This window comes from Ostrea edulis, chromosome 6 (genome assembly GCF_947568905.1).
Source record: "Ostrea edulis chromosome 6, xbOstEdul1.1, whole genome shotgun sequence".
Lineage (NCBI taxonomy): Eukaryota > Metazoa > Mollusca > Bivalvia > Ostreida > Ostreidae > Ostrea > Ostrea edulis.
The window spans coordinates 84,399,680-84,425,322 of record NC_079169.1 but is presented as its reverse complement, the minus strand read 5'-3'; the positions used below and the strand labels follow the sequence as shown (position 1 = coordinate 84,425,322).

Below are 25,643 nucleotides of genomic sequence, written 5' to 3'. Positions count from 1 at the left end.
AGTTTGAACCTTTCTGTTGAAGAAAAGGGAGCAAATTAATGGCCCTTTTTATCTAAAAAATATTCAACTGGGCGGTTGGGGGTTGCAACTGCCTCACACCCTCTAGATTCACCACTGTACACAATTATCAACAACATTTTGAGGTCACTATGATGCTTTATCTACCATACCTGATTGTGGTGTCACAATGCATTTTGCTTCCTCTGGTATTATTGCTATCCACATTGAAGAGTTAATGAGAGGTTCAGTAAAGACAGGATGTGATAACTGCCCAATCAAGAGTTAATGAGAGGTTCAGTAAAGACAGCTAGGATGTGATAACTGCCCAATCAAGAGTTAATGAGAGGTTCAGTAAAGACAGGATGTGATAACTGCCCAATCAAGAGTCAATGAGAGGTTCAGTAAAGACAGGATGTGATAACCGCCCAATCAAGAGTTAATGAGAGGTTCAGTAAAGACAGGATGTGATAACTGCCCAATCAAGAGTTAATGAGAGGTTCAGTAAGGACAGGATGTGATAACTGCCCAATCAAGAGTTAACGAGAGGTTCAGTAAGGACAGGATGTGATAACCGCCCAATCAAGTGTTAATGAGAGGTTCAGTAAAGACAGGATGTGATAACCGCCCAATCAAGTGTTAATGAGAGGTTCAGTAAAGACAGGATGTGATAACCGCCCAATCAAGAGTTAATGAGAGGTTCAGTAAAGACAGGATGTGATAACTGCCCAATCAAGTGACTGGGAAACCAAATTAGATTTCTACTCTATCGATGGCTTTCATTAGGACCCTGCCTGTAGACGGGAGCCCTATATACATGAACATCCATCAATGGATGCAGCTGTTAATATGAAAATTAACACATGAAACTTATATTAATGGCCGGGTTACAGATCAAGAATCAGTCTGGGTTTAGCTGACTTTTTTTTTAGAAGAGATATGGACCTTATAATGCCACAAAGCGAGACCATTCTGTGATGTTTGCCATCGCAGTGAAATCTAGATTTTGGTTGTCACAAAATATTTGTCATGTTACAAGCCTTCTGTTGATAGAGAAGCATTTTAGAATTACTTAAAACTTAAGATATTTGGTTTTACAATAGGATCAAGAAATGTAAATGCACAAAAATTTAATATTTCAACAACTTTATTCTTCAATGTAACAGTAATCTGAAACAATATTGATGGACCCAGGAAACACTAACTATATTCAATCTTAATGAAAACTTTGGCATTTACACAGAAAACTCTCTATAACCCTATATTCTCCATGATTACAATTTCATATAATAAATACAGACCGAGACGCATGTCCTTTACAGACAAAAATATGCAAGACATTACCATCATCATAAACACAATATTCCATGCTTATCTTTTACTTATAAATATATCGATATAACGAACTTGAGTAAGAAGCAGTATCTTATTGAGACCAACAAAAAAAAACAAAACAACAAAATCATATTAAAAACAATATTGTAAACAACACATCCCATGAAACAAACTAATTTGTTTGAAACTTGTCATGGCTGATTTAACTTGAGACATTTATTTAAATTCAGAATAATGTGATAAAGCTTTTGAAACACAGGACATGTATTGAGTAGAAACTTCTAGATGAGGCAGTCTATTCCGTTGGTCTCTGGAACCTAGAGTTGTGTACAAGAAGACAGGTATTAATGGTTTTGTAATAACTTTGAAAACAAGCCATGATTTCAAAAAGTGTCACTCAAAATTCTTGAAGGAAACCATTAAAATGTGTACTTTTTTTTTTACAGAAACAGAATAAGATATTACTATCTAAGGTACGTAAAGTTCTAGTTCATGTCTCTAGCATTATTTATCAAATCTATGGTCTATTATTATTAATACTCCATCTAGAACTAAATTGAATAGGAAGTGTAATCATTTGCATGGGAGAGTGCATGTATATTTCTGTCAATCTGCCGGCAATCCACCCACCCATTCTACACAATCCCACTAATAGACAGTCTAAACAATATCCTTAATAGCAGAATTAATGAAAGGCAGTAAACCAAACTGTGGGCAATGAAGGATAAAATCACTTCATTTTATTTATGGGAGTTTTTATTAAACTAAGTGAATATCCTCTAGGAGTATTTTTAAGTCAATGTTGTGATGTATTTTAGTCCATGTCCCAAAGTCACGGTCCATAAATATTGGCAAATTACAACCATGCTAGGCCATTTTTTCTGCTTTTAAAAAGCCTGTAGGACTCATCCCAGGAATAGAACATATGATAACAAAACGCATGAATTCTTTGTTCAACAGATTTCTCTGATATCCATTTAATCCCCCCCCCCCCCCCCCCCCAAAATGAGAAGAAATCGGGTTTCTTGACCATTAAGCTGAAGAGGACCAGTTTTAAATATATAATAAAATACATACAGGTACAGTTCACATGGCAGTTGTATTAAATTATATGGACATGATAACGATCATTATTGTGATAAATCTATGTGTAAATAGTGACATAAACAGTAAGATGTAAGCATTCTGTGTCACACTCTACGACACGCGAGCCACACCAGTGATCTAAATACATGTGTCCAGCACACACTTTTTTTTTTACCTGTTTAACTCTTAAATTCCTCTGCAAGACAAAAGCAGACATGAGAAAATATATATTAAAAAAAAACCATTCTCTATGAATATACATGTTTATGGTTTATATATCACATATTTAAAGCTGCACTATTTGAAAAATGATCACAACATTGAAAGAAAGATAATATTTTCCTTTCACAACACCTTTCAGATAATGATTACCCTGTTTTGATAAAATTCAAAAGAAGAAGATGCCATTGATAGATATAATTTTGACAGATGCTACAACAAAATTTATCAAAGATTCCCACAAAGTCGAGCATTCCCTCAAAATGAAGGCAATTCTGAGCCTGGTGTATTTAAAACGCAATATCCACTGCATTCAGATAATGATTACCCTGTTTTGATAAAATTCAAAAGAAGAAGATGCCATTGATAGATATAATTTTGACAGATGCTACAACAAAATTTATCAAAGATTCCCACAAAGTCGAGCATTCCCTCAAAATGAAGGCAATTCTGAGCCTGGTGTATTTAAAACGCGATATCCACTGCATTCAGTGGCATCTAAAATGCATCCACAATGGAGGAGCTCTTCACATGTATCTAGGAACTAATGAACAGTCCTAGTATTATATATTTCCAATGCTTTAGCCTTTGATATCTTTACAAATTGCAATGATAGCCATTTCCTCATAAATGTGAACAATGCGCGTATGAATCTTTGATAAATATAGAACGTCTATTGAATTCCAACAGAAATGAAAGTAGCATGTATATATGTAAATATAAAAAATAAATTTCATTTTTGAAAATACCTGAGGGTATAAACTGCACCACTTCATGCCGGCACACTTTTTAATTGAAGTATGCCAGCATGAAGCTTCACATTTCATACCCTCGTGTATTTTAAAAAATTAAATTTATTTCTTTGAATATCACCCTATTGTGAGGGAATAGAAAATAAATATAGCAGAATTCAGACTACCCTTCCTTTCAAAGTGAAAAGAATTCAAAGCAACATGCACCTCTTGATTATATAAAAATCAAATTCCAAATACATTGTAAAACCATATAAAGCTCTTGTTTCAATTTTTTCTATGAAATGGAAAGTCTCAGTTTATGTGAGCAAGAATCACAGTTAAAGTATAGGCTATCACAGACTTGTGCTAATACATTGTATACATCATATAAAAAAATCCTATATATCACATTTAATTTTTTTTTATATATCACAGTATAGCAGACACTGCTGAGATTTCTGTCACAATCAAAAAGCATAATGTCGGAGAAAAGACATAAAAAAGGTTTTGATAAAATGTCATGACAGCTACTTGTTTGTGATGCTGAAATGGTTAAGTATGCTGTTTCAAAGATAATAGTTCCACCTAATATCTGACTGATAGAGGTCGAACTACTACCCCTGGATTAGCCACAGTTACAGTGGTGGATGTGGATAATGGCCGTCCATAAGTGGCATAGCCGCTCTTACTTCTCTGTCCCCGGGGACGGAATCCACTCTTGGCGCGTCTGGAGTAGGCACTGGGGAACCGCTCCTGGAGGGCCACCTGTAGGTTATTATTCTCCCGGCTCTTTTTCTTCCCCACTGGTGCTGTCTGGGGTCGATGGATCTTTGGGAACTGCTGGGAGAACCACTCCTCGAAATCCTCCACTGTCATCTCTACGATCTTCTCACGGCAGAACTCTATAGCAGCACAGATGTCTGGGCTACAGATCTCCCACTCGCGGAGTCGCTCCAGCACTTTAATGAATGTCCTTTTACTAAGCTGCTGCCCAGCTCCCTCAATCTATCACATGAAACAATAGAAAATTTACCTTTAACACTTACATTTTTTGTATTCAAAACATCTTCTTGAATTTGCATTGAATACAAAAGAATTTCCAATATGAAATATATGACGTTACCAAATATAGAAATAATGTTTTAATATTTGAATATAAATAATATAAATTTTTACCAATAAAAAGATTCTGAAAAACATATGAACCTGGGCCATGTTTTACAAAAGAACTTGCGACTAGAAAGAAAATCTTTTTTTGCAATTTATTTTATTCTTTACATTGATTAAATTGTGATCTTAATGTGAATAAGAATTAAGTTATGTATTTTCATAGTATAATCTCATAAAATTAATTCAGTTGATGAGTATTTAGAACTATGTAACATAAGTTCTTTTGTAAAATTGGGCCCTGGTAATAAAATGACATACAGTAATCTTTTCTAATTAGTAAAATGAAATTGTTTACAGGATTTCAAGTTCAGGTCAGAGATTATTCTCCTGTATGTGGATTACCTTAAACTGTCAAGGCCAGCTTTAGAGATTTCGATAATCTAAGGAGATGGTCAAAACACATAACTACAATTAAGGGTAGATTCTATATCCTATATATCTACAACTGTTCAGAATAGAAACACTCAGCTTATGTACATGTATATCCTACAGCTAGCTCTGACCATTCTCTGAGAGTCAGAGCGACCTGTTTCAAAGACTGTTATTATATTGGATCCTCAAATTCAAATCTATGGCTGACTCAGTATTAGTTTAAAGAAAAAGAAAATGTTAGTCTGCAAAGCAATACATTCCTATCTAAAAGCAATCTTGTATGTATACATGTTGAATAACGTTTCAAATTATGTATCTCAAGGAAATTGTGAAGTGAAAATTAAACATACTAAACCAATATGCACATTATCACTCATATTACCCTGGTGGTAGGTGCATCCATCTCCGATTCCCTTGTAGTCCATTATACACTACATTCAAGTTCAATTACCCAATATTTATAACTACCAAATCTGAATTCAGGGCCTAGTTCCATTTCACAAAACGTCCTACAACTGCAGACCAGAAACACTTTATATTACAATTAATCTAATGCTGCACTTTTTCAAATATAAATTTATGGCAATTCCAATGTAATAGTAAGAATTTAATATGCACTGCCATATTTTCACAAATTTTGCATAACAATAGAAACATTTGACCAACCAAAAGTATTAGTCTTTAGTTGTAAGAACTTTTGTAATGCAGGCCGCTGAATCTTTAAAAAATGATAATAGTGAATTAAGAAAAAAAACCTGCAGACCGACAGATAGACTGAGGCAGGTTAAGAAGTACATGTTCTAAGTTGGTAAATACGACCTCAAAATAGTAATTCTTTTAACAATTTGGTGAACACATTTTAAAACATTTGGTTTCATTAAAACATCTTCAGTGAGAAATAGCAAGCAGTTGGCTAATCCCGATGAAAACAAGTGAGGTCCATGCAAAAGATTGACTATTATGAGAATAGCACTTGAACAAGATGCCAATCATTCATCTGTATCTCCTACATTATCATAGCTCAGTAAAACAGAATTTCTTTACGAAGTAAAACTTTTTCTGACACCGCAAGTAAGTAAACAGTTGACTAAACATAAGAAAATGCATTAGGAGAAGGGTATGCTTAAAACTGTAACTAAATGATCTAAAAAGATGACCAGTAACTCCAAGCAGATATACTGTCCAAGTGCTACTCCCCTATTTAATTACCTGCAGTATGGTAGAACGTCTTTGGTCAAGACCTCGAGGCTGTGATAATATTACAGTGACCAAACATAAGTGTGGGTTATACAAAAAAACCAAACAATTACCGTATTTCTGCGAGTAGTCAAACCTCTCTGAAGCTAAACAGTACCGATATGAAAAAAATATACGTATGAGTATAGATAGTATTTTTTCAATGGGAATTCACTATCAAATCAATGATAACCCCTGGCTGGTGTGTAAATTGGTCAAGATTTTGATAAATCTGTCTTTGAATACAAATTGTCAAGTATGGGAGCCAGTACAGTAAAAATCATGTACCTCATATTTTTTGACAAGTCAAGGTAAATATATTGTGGTACAGTGTACTAACTTCAAAAGTCTACTAGCTTTGACAAAAAGTCTAAAATCTAGGTCACAAGACCATAAACTGAGAATAGTCAAATTTTTGGTTATTCATACCTTAAAAATTTATCTAGCACAGATGTTTTAAAAACTTCTGGTTTTACAGAAAATAAAATACAAACACATATCCTGAAAATTTGAAATTTAGACTTAAATCTATTCTGCAGTTTATGAAATTTAGACTTAAATCTATTCTGCAGTTTATGGTCTTGAGACTATAGTTGCTCTTACAATGGAAATAAGTTTAACTTTGACCGCAGTCTCGCTTTAAATTACAAATATAACATCTAATTTCAGTTTTATTTTTGGTCATGGATCCTGATGTATTCTGGCTAAGCTTTGCAGAAATGATGCCTCTCTGATAATTTCTCATCAAAGTAAAAATGCCATATATGATGCACAGTGTGAATGTTTGGGTCTTTTGATTTGAAAGCATCTAGACCCTACCTGCATATCATTAATTAAAACCCACACCTTTAAACCGAGTGTGTCGATTAAAAGTCCTCTAACTCCAGTCGTGATTGAGTGCAAGAATCTCTGACACTGACAATACATGCATTGCATGCAACAGCTGAAAATCAAACGTTGAACAAACTAGCAAAGATCACCTACACAGGTTCACACACAATGGATCTGAATTGAAAATAAATCAACAAGCATAAGAGTGCTTTAAGCTAATTTCACACCAATACAAAAAAGTGAGTTCTGATTTCTCCCTACATAAAAGTACAATCAACAGATAAAAATGTTTACATGCAGATTGTCTACAGATATCAATATCTACTGTGGTAAAATCAGAATGCAGGCCTGTGCTTGAATTTCCTCTATTCACAAAATCAGCATTTGGGGTGCAACTGTATTCAGTTCTAAGCAACACATAGTGACATCATAAAAAGAGGTCACATAGTCAAGGGAACTTACTCTCATTATTGACACTTTTTTCCATACTTGATTCGGATTTGACATCTATCAATATAAATGCAATGAATGATGAAATGTTTCTACAGCTAGCACGGTGAATTCACAATCAGTTAGCTGTATCTTGCCTAATGGCATTTTTCTAGTGTAAAAGCTCCATCTTTGAGCATATGAAATATATCTTTGCAACCGAAACCATAGCAATTGATTAAACTATTAGAGTCATGCAAAAACAGAATGATTATTTTTCATGCTGTCATATGAGTTTTATCTAAATGCAGATATCCCTTCTTTATGCAGTTACAATGCAAGAGACACTACAAAGAAATTCATCACTAATTATCTTTAGCAAAAAACCATTTTTTTTCTAGATATTTTTTGTACAGAAGTTAATATATTAGTCACATACAACAATCATGCAAAGTTACTTTGATAGTTAATGAAAGGGTACACCATAACCCATAGTAAAGAGTTTCTGAAATAGCTCTTTATGTCTAGCAGTAAATTTATATTCGAAACTCGTTAACCATCTAATAAGTGAACATAGTATCATGGGAAAGCTATGGTAATTTACCAAAACAAACCATAAAAGTCATCCAGGTTTCTAATTAAAATGACAGCCCCCACCCCCCTACACATAACTTATTGGAGGTACAAACTTGGTACTACTTTATCTCTCATAATTGTAAACTTTTTTGCCATTGGTTAACAAATCTCAAAATGACATACACTTCAACATACACGAGTTGTATCTTACCAATCCATATCTGGCAAGTTTTTTCATGATCACTTTGTAGTACCATTCATCTTTAATCTCATCAGGAGAATTGGCCATAATCTCTGCATACCTGTAAAAAAAAAATCATACTCAGTCAGTGTGTGAAAAGTAGTTCACCTCTGTGATCAGTTTAGTTAACAATGTATGGCATGTATGGTTACCTCAATCTGAACTTTGGTGTCTCGAACATTGATATCATGCCATGGATATGTCCAAGTGAGTTGGAAGTTCCAACTAAATTTTCTTTATGGATTTTAACTTTAATATCTTGAACCCTCAGATATCTCAATTGTTTTTCTCAGCCTTACCACATTTGAGATAATGAGGATTGACTGTAGTAAAGTAGTACACTTGAAATTGTCAGAATTTTTTTTTTTGGTGCCATGATCAAAATAATCTGAAGCTGGGGTTCCTCTTACAGGTAAGTAAGTGTTTATGCTGTGTCACTATCTGAAACAAGGAAACATTAAGCAGCTAAAGTTTACCAGTTTCCCTTTGAACCCTCCTCCTGTTTTTTCTTTAGGAGTTCTTCGTTTGGTCGAGTAAACATCCGATTGCTGCGATCTCTCATTTCCTGCACTGCTCTGTGGAAGCTGCTGCCTTTTAATTGGGAGTTAATGGCCAGGAATTTGTTCTGACAGACTGCAAACCTCTGTCTGTTAACAGGAAAACATGCCATTCTAACCATTCTAATAAATCACTGAGTATATTCCCCTTAATGTCCAGTATCATTAAATATTCTAATACTGAGTAAGTCTACTTTTCTTGCTGTTCTAACATGCGAGTAAGCACCATTTTCTTGTTGTTCTAACATTTAAGAATATTAATTTGTCCGAGTTGCTGAACATACTTCTCAAGCTGTTCCAGTTGCTCATGAAGCTGTACAGCGGAGTCTTCCTTCCTCTCTTGAAATTTCTGGTGCATCTCGCCGACAACATTCTGGTACTTGGTGCTGGCTCTGCTGTTTTGGAACTCAACCAGTTGTGGGGAACTACAATTAAAATAATCACCTATTTACCTCTCTGCTATCATTTAACATAACATCTTTCTGTTTACCTTTACAATTCTTGACTGTACCTTTTAGGGCGTATCAGAGTCGAGTCTGCTCGGTTTGATCGAGACGACTCCCGCTGATTACCGGCTGAGCGACCTCGTTCGGCAGATCTCCCACGCTCACTCTAAAAAGAAAGTAACTAAGAATGAAAGCAATGTATCAATCTCCTGGTGTTAAAATTCACTTAACGTAGTTCCACACTCCTGTGACGTCATAAGATTTTCCAAAGTCAATAATTTAATGACTGGAACATAAATTTTGTTGGAGTCTTTTTCAATAGTTATTGTAAAAAATCTTGTTAGCCATAAAATATTTCAAAAGTCTTAGTTATATTTGAATAGTCAATAATGTGTTTCAAAATATTGAATCCAAGGACAATAACTCTGTTTTCATTAAATTATTTATCAAGTCCATTATGCAATAGATTTCCTATATTTTTCACAAACATTTTACCAAGGTGATAAGGAATTATTATCTGTGTCTTTTCATGTAATTACATAAAATTTTAATCCATCAGTGGTTTTGAATAGCTCAGCTGTATGGTGCCAGACTTAGGTTTTTTATGGGGGTATACATACTCTGGAAGCTATAGATTTGAAATCATTAAGGAAAGGTATGGATTTTTTTCATAAATAACTATAACAGATGTACATCTACCAATATAAACAGAAAAAATGATATGTAAACCATGCTATAAGGAAGTTGTGTCCATATTAGTTTGTTTTTTAACATTTTGGAGAATAAGGCTAATTCAATAATTTTGCATTTTTTATACTAAAACTTGATGAACATATTGAAAATGACATGTGTTTTAGTTATTGACATGTTTCCTGATAAATAAATGCAATTTAAATTATTATTATTTTTTTTCATTTTAAAATAACAACAGATAACTGTTTCCAATGAATTTCATAAAAATCTACATAGGGGTACATGACTTCAGTAGTGACTGTAATGAAAATTAATATGGAAATCCTTAACTAATTTGCCTTTTTTCATTACTCTGAATGTTAATCTATTGATTCCAAACAAAAAAATGGTACCTAAACCCCAAAAATTCAGGACTAAGGACCCACCTTAACCAAAACCAACATGTTTTAATAAAAAAGTGCATATTTTAAACTTGGGAAATTTATGTGTTTTATGTCATGGAGTCTATTTTCTCAATGTTAGCATGTTTCTACAGTGAGGTCAAATACACAGAAACTGTTGCTTTTGATTATAGAGGATACCCACCCCTGGATCAGCTGACTTCCTTGGTGATTTCTTAGGAGAATGTTCTCCGTCTTGGCCTCTGCAAACAGCATATTCATTTAATGATTTATACATATTATTTCACAATATCATTGTTTATAAAAAAAAAATCCTTTCATGGAAATCTTACTCTATGTGAATAATAGAAATAATCATCCCCAATGTATAATTTTCATCCATTTCCTCTTATCCTCGACTCATAAATACATGAATTGAAAACTATAAATTCACTAATTACTTTAAAAACAAAAAATAACAATGGCTTTGGGCAGATTTAAACCTATAATTTCCATTACATTTGTGTGAACACATGGTGACAATGTCTTTGTGTACAGTACATTTGTGTGAACACATGGTGACAATGTCTTTGTGTACAGTACATTTGTGTGAACACATGGTGACAATGTCTTTGTGTACAGTACATTTGTGTGAACACATGGTGACAATGTCTTTGTGTACAGTACATTTGTGTGAACACATGGTGACAATGTCTTTGTATACAGCACCTTTTGTCTTTATGACGTTCCTTCCTGATTCTGACAGGACTGACAGGTTCCTGAGATTCATCATCTTCATACAGCTTGGTAGAGATGTCCTCATTCAGATACTTGAAAATACCTGAAAAATTAGATGTGGTATGTGAGAGAAAAAAATCAAAATGCTACTATGCATGGAATATCATACCATCATTCACTCTACAGTAAAAAAATGCTTATAGTGAAGGGCTGGGGATGAATAATTTTGATTTCTTATAAACATGATTCGTTATATCCCATACGTTCATAATATGTAAAAAACTAAAGGGAATGAAAAATCATTTCATTGTAAGCATGAATTCATTACAGGTGTGTTTGCTGTAACCATGTTTTACTGTACATGCATAGAAGATCCATGATTGATGATGAAAGAACTTGCATCATTTTACTCAGCATATTGCACCTGCACTATTTACTGAGACTAGGCTTTTGATGAGATATCCTGAAAAGCTACGTACTGACATATTTTCCATCATCTTCCTCCTCCTTGACGTCTACTTTAGACGTGGATCCCATGCTCTCATCCACGCTGTTGTCCAGGGAGCTGCTCACCCGTAAGTTAGTGGAGCTTGACATATTAGCCATTCCCAAAAAATTGGAGAATACACTGTTTCTTGGGCCTGTTGTCTGCCTCTTTAAGCTAGTGGCTCTTGTGTTCTTCCTCTTAATGGTCTAAATTAAGCATTAAAGGTAACCATGCAGTTACTGTCATGTGCAAGAGATTTCTATAAGTTTCCATAATCATCACATTCTTGAGAAAATTAGTCATAGTAAATCAATTATTTTGTCTTCCCATAGGGTTATATATTGGCTCACTTGCGAAAAATAGCTATCAGCCAATCCTTTCCTATGGGTAATTTGTGAATAAAAGTATAGTCATGAATTAAAGTTTGTGTAATGTCAATGAACTGTGGCAAGTGTTCACATTTATCAGACCCACTCAGATGTTTATCAAATACTTATAAAGAAGGTCAGTGTGAGTGAATTCTATTGTAAATGATGTGCAGGAGGATAACTTCATTCAATGTGACACTAACGAGTGCAAGGCAGCACGGATTCTTTCAATGTTGTAAGTGCTTCCAACCATCATTAATCAAATACATGTACAGTGTATAAAATAATTCATATTGATTAAAGAGCACAGCTTAGTCCCCTGTATATGCTAATGACTTACAGGTGTTTTGTTTAATCCCCAGTATATCCCAATGACTTACTGGTGCTTTGTTTAGTCCCCTGTATATGCTAATGACTTACAGGTGCTTAGTTTAGTCCCCTGTATATCCCAATGACTTACAGGTGCTTTGTTTTGTCCCCAGTATATGCTAATGACTTACAGGAGTTTTGTTTAGTCCCCAGTATATCCCAATGACTTACAGGTGCTTTGTTTTGTCCCCAGTATATGCTAATGACTTACAGGAGTTTTGTTTAGTCCCCAGTATATGCTAATGACTTACTGGTGCTTTGTTTAGTCCCCAGTATATGCTAATGACTTACAGGAGTTTTGTTTAGTCCCCAGTATATCCCAATGACTTACAGGTGCTTTGTTTTGTCCCCAGTATATCCCAATGACTTCCAGGTGTTTGTTTAGTGCCCTGTATATCCCAATGACTTACTGGTGCTTTGTTTAGTCCCCTGTATATGCTAATGACTTACAGGTGCTTAGTTTAGTCCCCTGTATATGCTAATGACTTACAGGTGCTTTGTTTTGTCCCCAGTATATCCCAATGACTTACTGGTGCTTTGTTTAGTCCCCAGTATATGCTAATGACTTACAGGTGCTTTGTTTAGTACCCAGTATATGCTAATGACTTACAGGTGTTTTGTTTAGTACCCAGTATATCCCAATGACTTACAGGTGTTTTGTTTAGTCCCCAGTATATGCTAATGACTTACAGGTGCTTTGTTTTGTCCCCAGTATATCTCAATGACTTACAGGTGTTTTGTTTAGTCCCCAGTATATGCTAATGACTTACAGGTGCTTTGTTTTGTCCCCAGTATATCCCAATGACTTACAGGTGTTTTGTTTAGTCCCCAGTATATGCTAATGACTTACAGGTGCTTTGTTTTGTCCCCAGTATATCCCAATGACTTACAGGTGTTTTGTGTAGTCCCCAGTATATCCCAATGACTTCCAGGTGTTTGTTTAGTTCCCTGTATATGGTAATGACTTACAGGTGCTTTGTTTAGTTCCCTGTATATGGTAATGACTTACAGGTGTTTGTTTAGTTCCCTGTATATGGTAATGACTTACAGGTGCTTTGTTTAGTTCCCTGTATATGGTAATGACTTACAGGTGCTTTGTTTTGTCCCCAGTATATCCCAATGACTTACAGGTGTTTTGTGTAGTCCCCAGTATATCCCAATGACTTCCAGGTGTTTGTTTAGTTCCCTGTATATGGTAATGACTTACAGGTGCTTTGTTTAGTTCCCTGTATATGGTAATGACTTACAGGTGTTTGTTTAGTTCCCTGTATATGGTAATGACTTACAGGTGCTTTGTTTAGTTCCCTGTATATGGTAATGACTTACAGGTGTTTTGTTTAGTCCCCAGTATATGCTAATGACTTACAGGTGCTTTGTTTTGTCCCCAGTATATCCCAATGACTTACAGGTGTTTTGTGTAGTCCCCAGTATATCCCAATGACTTCCAGGTGTTTGTTTAGTTCCCTGTATATGGTAATGACTTACAGGTGCTTTGTTTAGTTCCCTGTATATGGTAATGACTTACAGGTGCTTTGTTTAGTCCCCTGTATATGCTAATGACTTATAGGTGCTTTGTTTAGTCCCCTGTATATGGTAATGACTTCCAGGTGTTTGTTTAGTTCCCTGTATATGCTAATGACTTATAGGTGCTTTGTTTAGTCCCCTGTATATGGTAATGACTTACAGGTGCTTTGTTTAGTTCCCTGTATATGGTAATGACTTACAGGTGCTTTGTTTAGTCCCCTGTATATGGTAATGACTTATAGGTGCTTTGTTTAGTCCCCAGTATATCCCAATGACTTACAGGTGTTTTGTTTAGTCCCCAGTATATGCTAATGACTTATAGGTGCTTTGTTTAGTTCCCTGTATATGGTAATGACTTACAGGTGCTTTGTTTAGTTCCCTGTATATGGTAATGACTTACAGGTGTTTTGTTTAGTCCCCTGTATATGCTAATGACTTACAGGTGCTTTGGGTGATATCTCCAGGTTTACCAGCTCCCTCCATGTCATTCCCTCGTGATCTCTTGGAAAAGTTTTTGTGCCTCCAATTTCACTATTATTCAAAGAATTTTTGTAACAGTTTTACACAAGTTTTACACAAGTTTAACCCATTCCTTTTTAAGTTTCATTCCTACCACATTCAGAGTCCTTTTAACACCACTAATTACTTCAATAAAATTCTAAAATGATAATAAACATAATTATAATAATCATATGATAACACTGTACTTACTTTAACTTCCAGCTGGATGTGATGGGAGACATTGTGATTGAGTTATCTCCCCCTGTCCTAGCATGAAGAGCCATTGCCTCTAATATCCAGTGCAAAGCACAAAGTTGTCGAAAAAATGCATCTCTGAAGGAAATCAAGTTTATAAATACATAAATTACCGCAATATTCCTTGAATAATAACCCACCCTTTCCCTAAATTTCATTGAAATTTGTTGATAATTTTTTTCTCTCTAGATACTTTAAGAAAAAACATGGATGACAACATAACCGTTATCGATTAACTTCATCAAGATATATAGAATTACAAGCCCAATTGAAAAAGGTGGTATACACTGTAATAGCTACTAAGAAATTCCATCTACATGCATTTTCATTACTCCTTAAACAGAATAGAGGACATTTTTCAGCTTTGACACCTTTTCTGAACATCTCTGTTTCTATCACAATAACTGATTGCAGATTGATTAGAACTTCAGCACACCACAGGTAGACAAGGGGGTTCTTACTTTGCTATATTTTCTTTCGCCTCTAAGATGTTGGTGTGTTGTGGGGTGTAAGGACGTGGGGCCTTGATTTTTTTCCTCCTCCCTGGCGACCGTGGGGTGGTGGCAAGAGATCGGGATATTGCTATCTCAGTCTCCTCCTCATCTTCTTGAACACTAAAATGAATCGATGGAGATGTTAATGAAAACTTATCAATCCATCATGAACTTCTGCAATATCAGCATTGTATTCCTTCAGTAATTTATATTTTTTCAGTGAAATTTCATCCAATATATGGATTATACATTGAAATTAAAATAATTTTGTTTACTTTCATTTAGAAACCCAGTACTCTGACTCATAGCCAGGCTAAATTAAATTTGATATTAATTTGTATTTTTAGACAATTAGCTATGGAAAGTTGTTGGATTATCTTTACAATTTGAACTTTAGATATATAACAAGAAGTACATATGATTATAACCCCATGATTTTCTAAAGTTTAAAAAGTATGGAAAATTTTCAAATTATTCATTACATGATGAAACATAAATGAAGTGATGACATATGATGTTTTGGACTAAGTCAGGTTAGTTAAACATAGGCCAAGTACTGAAATAATTTTATACATTTTAAGGTACATTTATGTATAAATGTATCAGAGAAATGTATGGATTATAGGGGTGAAACGATGCATCGCAATGCGGCTGAATCGCCATGTAGTGGTCTCGATTCGATGTTCAATTTATTCGGGGTCTGTTTCAGTTCGATACGGTTCTAAAATCATAGCACACATTGCTCTTGATAACACGGTTTCTGATTAGCCAATGGAATTGAAAATTGCCTAATCAACATACGAGTAAACTTTGCTGTATCAAAATGGACGCAGTCGAGTTGAAAAATGCACCCCCAATGTAAAAATCCTGGTATGGCAACATTTTGGCTTTAGGACAAGTGATAAGAGTGTTGCTTTAAGTTAAACGTTTTTACATTATGTAGAATTTATTTGCAGAGAGCAATAAATACAAAGAAACATAAGAAATCTTAACATTATAAAGAATTTGGTACATGCTATTGTATCAAAAATCATCGAATCGAGACTAAAATATCGAAAATCGAATCGAGAAGGTACTGTATCATTTCACCCCTAACAATGGATTACAGAGAGGATGAACAGATGGATAGAGAGATAGAAATACAATGTAAATACATGTAGTTATGTATAGATAGAGATGGATGGATGGAAAACAATAAAGTTAAAAATTATGTATTGACACTAAAGTGAAACTGTAAAGTCTCAAATCATAACAGATTAAGGTAGAGAGTAACAGATTTGTCACCATGAGATGCTGAACAGGAACTTTACCGAATAAAAGACACCCTTCCCCGGGGATCTGGGGATTCAGAGTCAAACTTTTGTTCTTCCTCATCAGCGGTTTCTCTAATGTCAGCCTGTTTCATGTAGCTTTATAAAGACAAACATCCAGGTATGTGAAAAATCAGATCTCTCGTGTCAAGCATTAATACCAGTATTGAAACACTGGCCAAGCTTCATTTTATCTTCTTAAAATCAAAATTATTTCATTGAAAAACACTTGGAATAAGATAATTATCCATTTTTCTTTACTTAACAATTCATCTGTTGAGACTGATTTACTTTGAAAATTTCATCGTCCAGATCAACTGCACTAATAATGTCCTCTCTGCCATAGATCAATAGAAAGATAATACATGTATTTTTTAAACCGTCTTATAATCTAGAACGGTCAGCTACTTGGCCAGTGTTGTAACAGTAGCACTTCACACCACAGTGATTCTTATGCATCCAAACTAAAAACACAATTAACTAGCAATACATGTACTTCAAATGGTTTTAAAACCACATCAATATGAAAAGCAAAATATCCAAATATTGAGCATAGAAAACTTTACGAGTTAAGCTACATGTGCATGAGTATGACACTGATCGATTTTAGTCCCATGTATGTTTCATTGTCCTTGGTTTGCTCTTTTCCAAGCACACAACACAAACAAATCAAACAAACAAAAAATGGAAAAAGAGTGAAACTTTTCAAGCAAGTTCACCACAATATTTCATTCATTTTCAGTTTTTCGGGTTTTCTCACCTGGATAACTCCACATCCTCCTCGAACTCCTCCTCCGATTCCTCGTCGGAGGAGTCCAATTTTGGAGGCTGCCACTCATTCTTCATCTGCTCTGCTTTCTTTTTGTTCATCTCATTTTCCGATTGTTGCTGAAACATGGAATGTTTGAAACAGTAAACAATCAACATAAAAATAAATCTATAAGTGATCCGCTTAAATGGTTTGAAGAAATAAAACAGATCACCAACACATCATGAGAATGCAGTGTGAATTTTATTTGGTTGACCGGTTTCAACCTTAGGGCGGTCGTCATCTGAACAATTTTACATGAAATGAATTTACTGAAGTAAAAAATGTGGATAAAGTTGCTAGACTATTAACAATAAAAAATGTGGAGTTGTGTACATCATAAGGGGGGTTGCATAACAACGCAAATTTATACATACGATATTATTAGCTGGTTTACTACTGTTTCTCAAGTTTTTATATAAAAGATATAGTGCGTTTACAAACATCATGAAATTCATATTACATATTGGTAAATATCAGAATAACCCACGAGAAAGCTTAAGAGTTTATTTACAATAGGATTCTTAAAGTGGTTTTGCACAGATGTTGGCATGAAAGGGGAGAGGGGGGGGGGGTAATTTGTTTAGGAGGAAGCCAGAACACCGTGAAAAAACCCATGTGTCAGCATGACCTGTTTTCCCATATCCTCTCCCATACAACAACAATTTATACCTTGTATATTATTTTTCATAGAATTGAGAGTAAAATTATTATTGCCCATGTACATACTTTGTTTGTTTGATATTCGTAGGATTGGTTAACTATAATATTGCCCATGTACATATTTTGTTTGACATTCGTAGGATTGGTTAACTATATATCACCCATGTACATACTTTGGCTACTTGTTCATTCTTGATCAGATCAAATAATCCATGTCCAAGCTTTACATTGCGAATCATGTTCCTGAGAAAAAAATTAAAAACTGTGACTTAAACACTCATTCATTACTATATTGAAATAAAAATGAAAAAGATTATTTATTTTACCCTCATGGTAGATTTGTAGTTACTTGCAATATATACAATTTTTCCTGTTCATGCCACTTTCATGTATATTTCCTTATTAATGATTATAACATTTGCTTGCCTTCCATGGATGACCTCCCTTTGCAGTGTGTTCATATCTTTCTTGGATCGTCTGAGAACAAATGAAGCTGCTGACACCTAAAGATGGTACAAAAACAATGTTTTAGAAAAAGATGAATGATATGCAAACCATAGGTTGAGGCCAGTATGTGAGGACTATTTCATTTTTCGAGCTGAATTTTTTTTAATGAAAATTTGTAAATGACATATATTTTTGACCGATTTTCAAAGAAATGGGGGATGTTTTGAATCCATTGAACCAGGTTGAATCAAAGTAGATTATACTATCAAAGATTTCTTTTTCTAAACATAACACCCCTCTGATTCATCTTTGTAATGATATGGCCTTATATCCTACACTAAAAAATTTGTGAATTAACCCATGTCTTCTAAAGATTCGGTATCTCTAAGAAAGCTGTGTTTATTTTGAAAATCAATAATATTGTCTGTTCTCCAATATTTTTCATCTGTTTGACCCCTGTTACTGTATATATGTAAATATGTTTCATGTACCTCATGTACCATTCCATGGTTTGAGTGAAATGAACTGAACTAAACTAAACTATCCAACCCTTAGGTGGATTTTAAAGTATGGAAATGGCTCCATGGGATCAAAAGTACCAATTTAACATAAATAATTTGAGTATATCACATTTTGACATCTTGCAGCAAGTATTATATAAAATCTATATAATGATTTAATTCACAACCACATCATGAAACTAAACATATTTCAAATAAAGTGTTTCAAAATAGGAATCTCGGAAATTTTACTCTAGAAAATTTTTATCTAGTTAAATTAAATCCAAAGTATTTATACCTTCCATACACCAAGTGGTACCATTGGTACTAGTAATTAAGTCTTGAAAGATTCGTTTTTAATCACACTAGTAAGAATGCCACATGCTGGGATGGAGTAATAGAAATCTGTATTTGTGATGAACAGTAATGAATTAATTCTTTCTGAGTAACTGAATGCATCTACAATTGAGTTTATTTTCAATTACAGGTCATTGAATGTATTTAAATTGTCTGTAATTGCAAATACTTTTCAATTACATTTCAATAACATACCCTATCTCACTAAAAGTGAAAAATAAAAATAGAATTTAAGGAATTCATTAATATATATATGATAATCATAAATTGACAAACATTAATTAATTATGTTTGATCATACCCTTGTGTCATACTGTACGAGGCATTCTTTACTGATATCTTACATGCCTTAAAATTTCTAAATTCAATAGCTAAAACAATTTTGAAAAAAAATCTACAAAAATCTTAATGCTCTAGACAAACTAGCTACATGTAATATAAAGTAATAATTCATCAATCTTCAGGTTGTGCAAAATATCTTCTACTATTTCGAACAAATTTGTAAGAGTGCAAATTCACATCATGGAAATTTGTCTGCTCTCAATTGATGCAACTTTCATACCATGCAATTTCCAAAAAGTAATTAGCACCTATATTTTAAATTCTGATTGTAAGTGATGTTGTAAAATTGTTCTTGTAACTTCAAATATTGTTATATTTCCATAGACTCTTAGCACACTTGATTCTGATAGAATTTGGCCAAATCGAACTAAGCCGGGTATACTTGACAACATGTTAAGTATATCAAGTGACCCGACTGCAATACAGTTTTGACTTTCTATCATGTAAACATTATTTGCTTTTACAAATCATGTTTATTTCACCAGTGTACCTGGATTAAAAGTATTTTGTCTTAGAATAAGCCAATCTCGATTATACTGTCTCCAAGGATGCCATATTAAAGTTAACTGCGCCTGTCAAATTTTTCTGGCTCAGTCGGCTTACCCAGTGGGATGTGTGGGCAATTCCATCTCAGAGTTGCCGGTCATCGCCAATTTACCCGAGTGCATCAAATCGTTAGAACCATGCAAGTATGCTAAGTGGTTAATTTGATACAACAACTATTCAATAGTCATGACTGCTTTGCTTGAACATGATTGGTTAGTTTAGCATTGTTATGTCACAAGACAGTCCAAGGTCTATGGCTGTCTTTAGAATTTTAAGTTTACTAAATAAAATGATGATGTAACTATTGTGGGATGGCCTATCATGGGTCACAGTCATAACAATTCGTCAAATGCATCCCCATGCCTTCGTTCTGAAGCAATCAAAAATGCCTGCAACATGAAAATACAGCTACCTGTTGTCGTTTCTGATGCTGCAGTTCAGCTGTGAGGTCATACTCATCTTCATCACTACTACTGCTCGTCTCTTCATCATATTTCTGTAAATTAAAGGATGCATCATAAAACATCGTATTTCTGTAAATTAAAGGATTCATCATAAAACATCATATTTCTGTAAATTAAAGGATGCATAATTTCTGTAAATTAAAGGATTCATAATAAAGCATCATATTTCTGTAAATTAAAGGATGCATCATAAAACATCAAATTTCTGTAAATTAAAGGATGCATCATAAAACATCATATTTCTGTAAATTAAAGGATTCATAATAAAGCATCATATTTCTGTAAATTAAAGGATGCATCATAAAACATCAAATTTCTGTAAATCAGAGGATTAATTCATAAATTAAAGCATTATATCTAACAATTTATACATGAGAATTGAATTTACCTATATTTGATCAATGTCTACAGGAGAAATGAGAGAAAGCTAATTGGATATTTCTTGATGAATTTTAAACATTAAGCGACGTCTGGATAGCTGACAGTATAGTTCATTTACAGACTCCTCCACAGTATTTAGTACATACAGTAAACTTTAACTTCAATAATTTCTGTTACAAAGAATTTATGATTATAAACTGTTTAAAGCCATTATTTGAAGTAGAATTGATTTAGTTAAAAAAATTACAAAAAATTAATGATTATTTTCATTTTTTACATGCATTAAACTTTCAACACACGAAAATTAAAATATAACAAGTAAGTGATTAAACTAGTCGTTAATGTGACTTTTCCTAACATGTATTCATTGCATGCAAAGTTAAATTTAACTTTATGCTAGCTTTTGAAAACTTGCCTAGAGGATAAAATGATTAAATACACTTATCTTTCACCGTCACTCAATCAGCCAGCTTACACAGAATGATATTATCCACTTACCAAATAACCAAACAGTCAAGCATTACGCATAAAATGTATTTTTATCATGTTCATCCGATATTTAAGAAGATTATAAACATATTTCCTGATAAGTAGATTTATTTTACCTGTATTCTGCTTTGAATAGAAATTAAAAGTTGAACCTGTGCATGTTTATTACCTGCAGGCATATGTTATAATATCAGGTGGGAATGAAAGGTTTCACTTTGTACAAAACAGACTGTTCACATGTGTATATACAATGTCTGTATAATCACTGCATGTAAACATGATTGCATATTGTTTCTCGACATCTTTTCCGGAATATGTTGCTGTCTGTACGGTAAATGTGGCCTTAACAGGACATACCACGTACAATACCTCGATGAACTAGTCTTTAACTATAAATTTGTTTCATTCCTGTCTAAATACTTTTCATACTTTGCAAAGGAGTTTGTAAACATGCAGGCAGAAACAGACTGTGGTACTGTTCTCATTTTGGACAGATTTCCAGTGCTGTGCTTTATAGCATATATTGCCAATGTGTACCAAAGATAGTATGTCGAACACCGTCATTTGTGTAATCAGTAGGTTAAAGTTTCATTGAACAATGTTTGGACTTTTGATGCACACAAACATTGAGTACAAAGATTCAATGACTTTCTTTTCAAACTGTTTGTCCTTGCATGCCTATGACGGAGGTTATTTATATGGTCAAGTTTGTGTGTCAGAACAGGTCCAGATAAATGTAACAGTCTCATTTTTTCAGAAGAACTTTTGTGTTTGGACAATTTGCTGATCATGTTTCATTTCGGTTGTGAAAGAATTCAACATGCACATTATTTTCTCATGCTTAAAGTAAATCAATAATGTAATAGATAAACTCAGTGAAACTAAAATTAATAAAATGCTCAGATACAATACCTTTTTAGGACAGCATCTGTCCATTCAAACAAGAAATATTGAAAGAAAAAAATAATCAATTATGTTGTCCTATTCCAATTACTCTAATTATAAGTTCAAAATCATGATAGATCAATCAGTACTACTTGTCACACTAGTAGCTATATATTGCAATAAGTATTTTTGAATCTTACTGAAATAGATGAAAATAATGATCAGAGTTCCTCCTATATACCCATGCTTATTGATTAAATTATATGACATCAATCAAAGATAACTAATCCTATCCATGCTAATTGATTAAATATGATAAATAATAGACATCAATTTTTCCTCTGCCATCACCCATATTACTAAATAATGGAATATATCGGCTTTGACAGTCTGTAAAAATGAACTGCTATTTAATTATAATAACAACATGCAACACTAACATGCTATCAACTGGTCAAGACATTTAATATATACATATAACTAAGATAAAACAAGTAGAACTACACTGTACATGTAATAGTCTTTACAAAATTACACAAGGTGCATACATTACTGTCTGGCTGAGTACACACAATCGGCTAAAAAAAGATACGCGTACAAGTTTAATGCTTGTTATTCATTCTAAATTTGGTACTTGTCAATCGCAGGGCTGATAAAATGAACAAACAACTTTCAAGGGTTCCCTGCCCCTTCGCTACAGTTTTATTGACACAATATCCCAAAACAAAGAATAACTTCTACATAGGTAGAACCTTATTTGTCAAATTCAACCACTGGCTATTGGGCATTTACTCTGCACAATATATACTATCAATCTTTCAGTTTTACAGGCATTCAGAGTAATAAAACGAACCAATTTAAACAAGTCGGTAGACACAATGAAAGTGTTTTATCTTGATGAGTTGACAGAAAAGTAAGCCTTGACATCTCTTGAGAATAGAATAAGAGGCTTATTGATATATATTAGAGATATGAGAATATAAAATTTTGTTTTATAGATTTTTGTCTGGATCCCTTTTTTCTAAAGAACTGCAGGATTAAGTGTAGCTGACATTTACAGTGCTTTGCAAATTTATACCCAATAGGCATATTATTCTTTATGCCAAGCAATTGATTTATGATGCTATATAGTATTATACATTATTTAATGCATAATCCATTTGATTACATTAAATTAGAAGTAGTGTCTGAAACACTAGCAATTATTTATAAAGTATGAAGGACGAAGCAATCATTTGACAAATGATCATTTTGAAAGATAAAAACCCCCATGGCTATAAATGTTTTATTGATGTTAAATCTCCTGGGCCCAAATCTCAATTTCCAGTTCTTTTGATAAGCATGCATGATAAACAGTCTCAGTCATGAACATATATAAAAGGACATGAGAATCCATCTAATATACTCTGATCAGATCTACCATAGCACAGGGCTAAACCTAATTCAACTTACTAGTAGAAGCATTGCATCTTAAAGCAAGGAAATCAATAAGACATATACTTGTGTATACACCTAATTTGCAATTCATATATAAGTATGTACTCATCCCCCCCCTCCCCCCCCCCCCCCCATGCTACATCCACATGTAGTTTGCAGCTCATGTAATCTGTAGTTAATGCTGTAAATTTCTTTCTTTATAAGCTGTCTTGCTGTTATGCCCTCTGGGCCCAAAATTGGAATAAACTTATCTCATCTTATGTATGTATATAGTGTCAAATTATTAAATTCATACACCTGCACATGTGAATTGTAATTATGTAATGTGTAATAAACAGACTCACACTATCCCACTGCCCTAGAGCATGAAGAATCATCCTCTGTTCATCCAGATAAAACGGGTCCCCCAGTCCTTTATATGGCACATTAGGAGCGGCAAAGTAACCTTGGGATGTTAGCTGTGATTGGCGACGTCTGTATTTTTCTTCCCTAAACTCATGAGGAGACGGGACCTGGGTTTTGTAAGCAGCCAAGCTCCTCGCTGATATTTTAGCAGTTTTGCTATAGGGTACCGGAACTGGCTTTGGTTGGATTCCATAGGGATTATTTCTACATGCTGCAGGCATTTTTTGGCGTTCCTTTTTGTTTCAGTTTTCTGAAACTGCAAACATTACGATCATTGCATATGTATTAAGCAAGTGTCTGCTTTATATTGATACATAAAAAGATGATGTATAGGAGCAAGATCATGTGCTACTTTAAATAAATAAGCAAATTATGTCACTCACAGCAGACATCAACAGAATAGATATGAGGTCGATTCAAGATTTGATGTGGTAGTAGCAGTCGAAGCAGGATGACATATGGATTCTGTATGGAGAATTTTCCATAGCACGTTTCCATTTCGTTGTATTATATAAATGATAGTTTAATGAGACTATTAAAAGTTTCCATTGAAGCTGTAATATGTCTGCTCTGTGACAGCTATTAAAGCTATATATGACATATTTTAAAGAAGTAACACTTTCGAATCAACAGTTTTATTATTCTATGAATAATCTCGAGTAGCACCTATGTGCCTGATCATGTATATTCCTATATCCATAGCATGGTTATTATGATAAGATGCGTAGACTATAATCCTGTATGCAGAGCATAATTAGAAATTAATTTACAACTGTAACACAATACAGATCTATATAAACAAGATCAACAAGAAACATTTTTCATGGTATGACACCAAATCCCATTTTGAAATAATAGAAATTACAAATTTCTTTTATAAACTTGTTTTTAAACTTTAAAAAAAATTAATTGTCAGAGAACATTGATGTTTTTTACTACATGTATAATTTACTCACCCCCAAAACAATTTAGCCTCAAATTTCAACACAAAATGTCCATAACGAAATCACCTCTTTAAACCAATGTTCATCAGCGAATCCATCTATATCGTGTATCTAACAATGCATTCAAGTCTTTAAGCACAATAGTATTGAATATCAACATTGTCTAACAAGTGCCTTCCACGATTATCTCCTCATCGTTCAAACCGGAATGTAAATAATGACGTCGCATAGAGACGAATATGTTATAACGGAAGTAGAAAGATCAGACGATCTCTAGTCTTTCAGATAGTGTTTTATTCATAATAAAGACAATAACTGGATTTCAAGTACATTTTATGAGCACCATATACCGATCATTGACTATGTGACTATACACCGCGGAAATTTAGCCTATATTTTGCCCAGTGATTCACCTAAGTTACTTAAATTAAAAAAAGACACCGAGATATGTTATAGTGATAAAATAGTTTTGCCCCCTTCCGCCTTCTAGGCCAGAACTTCTTCCCAAGGGTTATGAAAACTGAAACTTTTGTAGATAAATTCTAGATAAACATTGTACCCGACTTTTCTGGTCGCGACATATCAGCACGGCACGTGCAAGAATAAATATTAAATCGCGACCAGAAA

At 33.9% G+C, this 25,643-nt stretch overlaps 1 protein-coding gene across 21 annotated transcripts; it reads right to left on the bottom strand.

Moving 5' to 3' along the window:
- Positions 1-1,110: 1,110 nt before the first annotated feature.
- LOC125645492 (coiled-coil domain-containing protein 60-like) lies at positions 1,111-25,620 on the bottom strand. 21 transcript variants are annotated; one of them, XM_048871042.2, is made up of 23 exons: positions 24,456-25,614; positions 24,012-24,328; positions 22,779-22,808; positions 20,424-20,507; positions 18,246-18,322; positions 17,993-18,062; positions 17,109-17,236; positions 16,349-16,447; positions 15,006-15,158; positions 14,500-14,622; positions 14,229-14,319; positions 11,520-11,733; positions 11,032-11,143; positions 10,508-10,565; positions 9,295-9,395; positions 9,068-9,208; positions 8,703-8,873; positions 8,197-8,287; positions 7,443-7,487; positions 6,123-6,161; positions 4,061-4,376; positions 2,594-2,614; positions 1,512-1,649 (listed from the first exon to the last, which is right to left on the bottom strand). In XM_048871042.2, the coding sequence occupies exons 2-22, from the start codon at positions 24,291-24,293 to the stop codon at positions 2,598-2,600; spliced, it is 2,442 nt and encodes an 813-aa protein (XP_048726999.1). In that variant the 5' UTR covers positions 24,294-24,328; positions 24,456-25,614; the 3' UTR covers positions 1,512-1,649; positions 2,594-2,597. The 21 variants fall into 21 exon arrangements, with proteins under 21 accessions (XP_048726998.1, XP_048726993.2, XP_048726991.1 ...); XM_048871041.2 differs by having other exon boundaries at positions 1,111-2,614; XM_048871036.2 differs by lacking the exon at positions 2,594-2,614 and having other exon boundaries at positions 1,111-1,649.
- Positions 25,621-25,643: the final 23 nt, after the last annotated feature.

Bases quoted from the DNA above. Each gene is read 5' to 3' on its own strand.
- LOC125645492 (XM_048871034.2), bottom strand. From the start codon at position 24,293: ATGCCTGCAGCATGTAGAAATAATCCCTATGGAATCCAACCAAAGCCA. The intron at 7,488-8,196 runs GTAAGATACAAC...TTATATTGATAG, and splicing joins AACTTGCCAGATATGGATTG to ATGTCAAATCCGAATCAAGT. The intron at 4,377-6,122 runs GTAATTAAATAG...TTCATGTGATAG, and splicing joins GACGTTCTACCATACTGCAG to ATTGAGGGAGCTGGGCAGCA.